Source organism: Notolepis coatsorum, assembly GCF_963971535.1.
Source record: "Notolepis coatsorum genome assembly, chromosome: 11".
NCBI lineage: Eukaryota > Metazoa > Chordata > Actinopteri > Aulopiformes > Paralepididae > Notolepis > Notolepis coatsorum.
This window is the reverse complement of record NC_140175.1, coordinates 27,064,316-27,071,815: the sequence shown is the minus strand read 5'-3', so window position 1 is coordinate 27,071,815 and position 7,500 is coordinate 27,064,316. Positions and strand designations below refer to the sequence as shown.

At 47.4% G+C, this 7,500-nt stretch overlaps 1 protein-coding gene across 1 annotated transcript in view; it reads right to left on the bottom strand.

Moving 5' to 3' along the window:
* Positions 1-7,500, bottom strand: part of LOC311237065 (voltage-dependent N-type calcium channel subunit alpha-1B-like) — a gene marked incomplete at both ends in the record, with an annotated part of 92,625 nt that overhangs the window by 6,124 nt on the left and 79,001 nt on the right. Inside the window, 2 exons of the mRNA XM_084324873.1 lie at positions 4,367-4,473; positions 5,912-5,971. Coding sequence (XP_084180999.1) covers positions 4,367-4,473; positions 5,912-5,971 — 167 coding nt within the window. The remainder of the gene's footprint in view (positions 1-4,366; positions 4,474-5,911; positions 5,972-7,500) is intronic.

The window sequence follows — 7,500 nt, the reverse complement described above, 5'->3', positions numbered from 1 at the left end:
GAATACCTTATTAGCAGGCAGGTATGGGGCTGGCTCCAATTATGGCCAATCAAATCGGTTCCTCTCTTCTCCTATAAGAGGCGAAAATGTGGGGCGGCCGGGTAGCGCAGCGGACTAAGCGTCTGTCTACCACCGCAGAGACAGTGGGATCGAATCCGGCTGCCGCGGTGCCTCCGGCTTGGTCGGTTGTCCATACTGACACAATTGGCAGTGTCAGCGGGTGGAAAGCCGGTGGGGTGGGTCCTGGTCGTTGTAAACAGCGACTCCTACAGGTCGGTCAGGGCGCCTGCACAGCGAGGGAGGGAACTGGGGGAGGTAGTGTGATCCTCCCACGTGTTACACTTCCCCAGTGAGAGTCCTCGCTGTCAGGTGAAAAGAGGCTGCTGGCTGTCTCCACATGTATCGGAGGAAGCATGTGATAGACTTCAGGGCTCCCTAGACCGGCAAGTGGGGGGCAAATGCGCTCAACGACCAGGAAGGGGTGGGGGGAATTGGCATAACGACAAAAAATTGGGATGGGAGAAAAATACAGAAAAATAGGAGGAGAAAAAGTAGACGGCCTGACGGCCTTGCACCTGACGGCCTTGCACCTGACGGCCCTGCACCTGACAGCCTTGCACCTGACGGCCTTGCACCTGACGGCCTTGCACCTGACGGCCTTGCACCTGGCGGCCTTGCACCTGACGGTCTTGCACCTGACGGCCTTACACCTGACGGCCTTACACCTGACGGTCTTACACCTGACGGCCTTGCACCTGACGGCCTTACACCTGACGACCTTACACCTGACGGCCTTACACCTGACGGCCTTACACCTGACGGCCTTACACCTGACGGCCTTACACCTGGCGGCCTTGCACCTGACGGCCTTGCACCTGACGGCCTTACACCTGACGGCCTTGCACCGGCACCAAAACAGAGCCCAAGCTGTTCAGACTCTTCTCAACCCTTTTAAATGAGAAAAGGTCTATTTCACTTCAGTTCACTTTACAGACATAAACAAACCTTTTACGACCACAGAAAGTACAATTAAAGACTCACGTCTACCTGTGGTCAAGAGCTCAGCCAATCAACTATAGTAGGGAAAGAAAGTCTCCATACGGTACCTTCGTGTTCTGTCCTGGTGGTGTGCCTCTACATTTTGTTAACGTAATAATTTAGAAAAATAAACTATTTGTGTCATTTGATTTGTGTCATTTGACTTGTGGGCCAGGGATCCTGTGGATCCCCAGAGCAACGTGTCTGGGTCTCCTCTCCTCTCCCTCTGATGGAAAACTGCAGATTTTTGCTGTTTAGAAAATTGCAGTAATCAATACAGTAAGGGATGCACTGGTATATTTCTATTGGATTCTGGGGTTTAAAAAGTTAAATTAGAAATCAATACATTTCTCCTTTAATTGACATGGTTGTGTTCTTTGGAATGTTGTAACCCCCCCCCCTACCCCAATGATACCACTTGACTGTTAAGATGAAGCTTTTTTAAATCTTAACCTGTTTTGTACCTGCATGTGTACTAAAATTATAACGCCCTAGATTGGCTGATAATGGTACCAGGTACCAGTATCAGCCTCAAAGATCATATCAGTGCATCTCTTGTCAATATCGATTTTTTGTTGATGATGTTGTTGTTGTTGATGTTGTCGTTGTTGTTTATTTTGCACAGCCCTAACTGTACATGCATGCATATTTGAGCTGATCATACTCATCAAAATGCATCACGGAAATGGAAAATGTAACACAAACACTTGAGTAAAACAAAGAGACTAAAACGTCAATGGGAACCCGGTTGGGGATGACTATAGTTAGTTATATGAGAAGAAACCACAAATATGACATCTATTCATATCCACATATACAGCCGATCAGTCCAGCTGTGAGAAGACGGCTTCAGACATGCCTATGAGACATAAGCCTATATGAGACATGCATAGGAACAATTGACCTACAGTATCTCAACAATGAACACAGTATGTTTGAGGGAAGCAAACGTTTGTGATTGAAGGATCAAGAAAAGAGGGGCGGGGGTTTTGAGATAGGTCAATAGGCAACGCTGGCTCAGAAGGATAGAGAGAGAGACAGGACAGCCGGTGAGAGAGGATGGCCAGGCAGACAGACAGGATGATAGACAGACAGTCATAATGAAGACAGCTATAGGCGAGACGAGCAGACAGGTAGATAGGCATAGAGGACAGGCGTTACCCCATTAGACTCCTGAAAGCGATCCAAGCAACACAAGAAAACGACAGAAGAAGAAAGCAGAGGACAGGAGAAGGAGAAGGAGAAGAAGAAGAAGACAGAGTCAAACAACAGATAAAATCAGACAGAAGCATCAATCCACAGTGGGCTCAGAAAGAGAGAGCAAACGTTGTATAGCGACAGAAGGGGAGATAAGGCTATAGAAGGCAGCGACACACACAGGTGACACGGTTCTTTGTGTTCTGGGAGACAGATTCCATCTGGAGTAGACCACTGCTGGATGAGCCTGTTCCTTCTCCCATCACCCCGGAGTGTGTGTGTGTGTGTGTGTGTGTGTGTGTGTGTGTGTGTGTGTGTGTGTGTGTGTGTGTGTGTGTGTGTGTGTGTGTGTGTGTGTGTGTGTGTGTGTGTGTGTGTGTGTGTGTGCGTGCGTGCGTGCGTGCGTGCGTGCGTGCGTGCGTGCGTGCGTGCGTGCGTGCGTGCGTGTGTGTGTGTGTGGTGTGTGTGTGTGGCTATGTCTATGTCTGTGTGGGAATATGAGCACGGTGTCGGTGTGTGTGTGTCTACAGTATCTGTTCCTCTATCTGTCGGTCTGTGTGCAGTGTGGTACATTACAGCTAGACCACTTGATAGCTTTCACATCCCACCAGGCCACAGAGAGGAGGAGGAGGAGACGGAACAGCTGCTCTGTATTAGCAGTAAGAGGAAGCAAACGCTCCCTCCCTCTCTCTCATCCTCCCTCTGTCATCCTCCCTCTCTCATCCTCCCTCTCTATTCCTCTCCTCTCTCCTCCCACTCGCATCTTCCCCTCTCTCATCCTCCCTCTCTTATTATCCCATCTCCCCCTCCCTCTCTCATCCTTCCTCCCCCATCCCTCTTCCATCCCTCTGTCATCCTCCGTCTCTCTTCTCTCTCTCTCTTCCATCCTCCTATCATCTCTCCTCTCTCTTCTCTCACCCATCCCTCTCTACATCCTCCTCTCTTCCCTCTCTCTCCTCCCCTCCTCTCTCTCTCCTCTCTCATCCTCTCCCTCCTCTCCCTCTCTCTCCCTCCCTCTCTCTCCTCTCTCCTCTTTCTCATCTTCTCCTATCTCTTCCTCTCAACCCCCATCTCTCATCACACACACACACACACACTCTCTCCCCCTCCCACTCTCATCCTCCCCTCTCTCATCATCCCTCTCTCCCCATCCCTCTCTCATCCTCCCCTCTCTCATCCTCCCGCTATCCCCCTCCCTCTCTCATCCTCTCCTCTCACCCCCCTCTATCCCCCTCCCTCTCTCTTCCTCTCTCCCCCTCCCTCTCTCACCTCCCTCTCTCATCATCCCCTCTCTCATGCTCTCTCTCTCTCCCTCTTTCCCTCCCCAGCCTGACCTCATACTCATTAGCCAGACCGCACACAGCCCATTAGCCCCCACAGAGGGAGGGTCTGTTGTGTTTACGCAACAGTGAGAGATGCACTTGGAGAGAGAGAGACATTTGGGCGAAATAACCCCAGGCTGTGTATCTACGAAGGCCCTGAGAGGTAATGTGGAGTGTAGCTGTGGGGAACACAATCTGGGCTATTACAGGGAACGAAAGAGCTTCTAAACGGGGTTATGTATGTTCACAAGGGCCGCCAGCAGGGGGAGCCAGTGTGTGAGGGGAACCTGAGGATCACACACATGGGCTACTGATGGTCATTACATGTGTAACCCTTTCACTACCGCACTACATAATGTTAACCCTTTCACTACCGCACTACATAAGGTTAACCCTTTCACTACTGCACTACATATGGTTAACCCTTTCACTACCACACTACAGACGGTTAACCCGTTCACTACCACACTACAGAAGGTTAACCATTTCACTACCGCACTACAAAGGGTCAACGCTTTCACTACCACACTAGAAAGGGTCAACCCTTTCACTACCACACTACAGAAGGTTAACCCTTTGTAGTGTTGTAGTGAAAGCATTGACCCTTTGTAGCGTGGTAGTGAAAGGGTTAACATACCCCGTTACGATACCAAAGGACACACTGTTGTCCACTAGCGGATACTAGCAATAGTACTGAGCAGAAGTATAGAACTGAACAGTATCGACCCGGTGACGGCTGTTGTTTACAGTGAGCCCACCGACATTTAATTCCGTCGCCTCCTGCAGTAAACAGCGTATTATTGACTTACGAGCAGGCGAAGGCCACCAGAGCACCGCTGACCACGATGAAGTCCAGAATGTTCCACAGGTCGCGGAAATAGGCGCCGGGGTGGAGGAGCAGGCCGAGGTCGATCATCTGGTGAAACACAGAGACGACGGAAGGACAGGACAGAGGGTGCACATCACATTAGACATTAGATCCCATAGCTGTGAAGAGAATTGGGATGGTATCATATATAGATAAAAAAAAAATTATCCTGCTCAACTGGAACAAACAAAGACGTCCAACAGTTTAAAAAGATTCTCCAGGACACTTTGCAACTGGAACAGCGTATGTATACCTTGAGGAACAAGGAGGACGTCTTTCTTAGAACTTGGGAAGCCTTCATGGACCTCTGACTATCCACCAACATCAGTGTGTCATGCCTTGATGTAATGTGACCATAGAAATGTGATTTTATTATATTTCATTGTATTTATTTATTTTTAATACTTTTACTTTAATACTTTTAATACTTTTTACCTTTTACTTTTTACTTTTATTATTATTTATCATTGTACAAATAAAAACAATTAAAAGATAATTGAAAGAACAGAGGTTGTATACCTGTACGTTACAATGGAACCCTTACTGTTAAAAGATTTTTTTAAAGAAGAGACTTTTAAAAGATAAACTAAGGTTTACATTTTTTATTTAAAAGTGTGTAGAAGCACACACAAACACACAATGACGTGGGATAAGCATTTAAATGTAGCGGTCAGGTCTACAAGGTCCGCATTGCCAGACCATTCCGTGTAATTGACTCAGTTGTGATTGGACGATCAAGAAAAGAGGGCATGGCTTGAGAGAGGTCAATTGTATGTGGTTGAGTCTATCCAGTCTTCATTTCAAGTGAAGCCCCAGTCCTGCTTCTCATTGGTTTATACAGATCTTAAACACACAGCCTAATTAGCTTGGTGCTCAGGGCATGGACTTTATTTGGACATTGTGTATTTAGAGCTTTCGACAGCTCCCTGCCTGGAGCAGAGGAGGCAATTACAATTACAAGGTGGAGTACTCTGCCGGTACAGGTGAAGTCCACAAAGAGTTTTCTTTTTTCTATTTATGTAAGTCTTTATTATATATTTTTTATTATAATTTTAATTTCTTAGTTTTCCTTTTCTTAAAAAGTGAACATTATCCTTGAAAATGTGATAAAAAAAAAGTATCACAAAAAAAAAACTTTTCACATTCAACATACCGTGATAATGGGCGGGATCGCCCCCTGAGCGTCAGCACAGTGTGTCATCACTGATAAGGGATGTAATTCCGTGAAGCTGATTAGCAACGTGACGGAACAACAACAACTCGCCCGCGACGCCGCGCTGTTGTCTTCCGACGGCACCGAGAGACCAAGCTGTGTCTGTGTCTCCTGCCCACCTTGAGCTACGGCCTCCGTTCACGACGCAAATCAAATCGGAGCTGATGGCCGGGAGCGCCGTGCCAACCTCTTGGTATTCTGAGCGTGGCAGGCAACATTTTTACAGCTCTCTCTCTTTCTCTTTCTCTTTCTTTCTCTCTCACTCTCTCTCACCTTAATCACCATCTCAAAGGTGAAGACTCCTGTGAAGACGTAATCCAGGTACTTCAGGTACTGCAAGCAGGGGAGTACAGGGTAAAGATCCAGCGTTAACATGATACAGTTGTTTTTAGAATCTCTTCTGAGTCAACATGCAAATGGAGCCGATCTCATGCGGAGTGTTGCTCCTCTGCGATCTGTCAGGAGTCTCGGGCCCTGTCAACGTGTCTCTCCCTCAGATGTACACAAAGACACATGGTACACACACACACACACACATGCACACACACACACACAGACACTATACACACACATGCTTAAAAACATGCGCGCGCACAAACACACACGCACACACACACACACACACACACACACACACACACACACACACACACACACACACACACACACACACACACACGCACACACACACACACACACACACACACACACACACACACACACACACACACACACACACACACACACACACACACACACAGACAGCCCTCTGAAGCTCCAGCCACTCATGTTTATTCTCTCTGAGCCTCCAACTAGAATCCTAATCGGTTCCGCCTGTCTTTCAAGTCAGGTTCTCTGCAGTCTCAGTGGTTTGTGTGTGTGCGTGTGTGTGTGTGTGTGTGTGTGTGTGTGTGTGTGTGTGTGTGTGTGTGTGTGTGTGTGTGTGTGTGCGTGTGTGCGTGCGTGCGCGCGTGCGCGTGTGTGTGTGTGTGTGCGTGTGTGTCTCCTCTCCATCTCTCTCCTCAACATGCACAAACTGTCAATCAGACCTGATGAACCAGCCACACAGCTGGAATAAGGGATGTGTGTGTGTGTGTGTGTGTGTGTGTGTGTGTGTGTGTGTGTGTGTGTGTGTGTGTGTGTGTGTGTGTGTGTGTGTGTGTGTGTGTGTGTGTGTGTGTGTGTGTGTGTGTGTGTGTGTGTGTGCGCGTGTGCGTGTGTGTGTGTGTGTGTGTGCGCGTGTGCATGTGCAGGGTGCCATTAGTAAAAAAGAAAAAAACGGTGGGGCGTTATTTTTTTTTAATGTAGGCCATAAAAATATCCATAGTAAATTCACACATCTCATAAAACAATGCAACAGAAAGTCATTTTCTGTTTAATTTGATTGTTGTTTCCATTCTTCTAAATCGAGGGATTTGCCCTAAAGCACTTGCAAAGAGATGAAATGAACGTATTCTCAACACGTATTTTTACTTTCAAACGTATGGTTTCTGAAATATAATGCAATGGTTTGCTGCTCCCTTCCCATCTTGCAGGGTGACCGAATGCGGGACAGCATGTCAATTCTGCGGGACAGTAAAGTAATACTGAATAGCCTACAATATGTAACAGTGAGGTTTACATAATGTATAAAGCATGTAGATGAATGAACTAAGTACAGTAGGCTAAGTAGGTCCACATGGCTAAGCAGTAGCAACAAAGATGCTCTCTCAAAACACACATTTGTTAAATCTGAGACACGGTTTTCAGCACCATGGAGAGAGAGCCGTGCGCCATATAGGCCTTTGGAGGGATTGTATTTCTTGCTGGACCTCACTGCTTAGAGCCTTCTGACCAAGAGGATGTTTATAAAACGCTTGGCT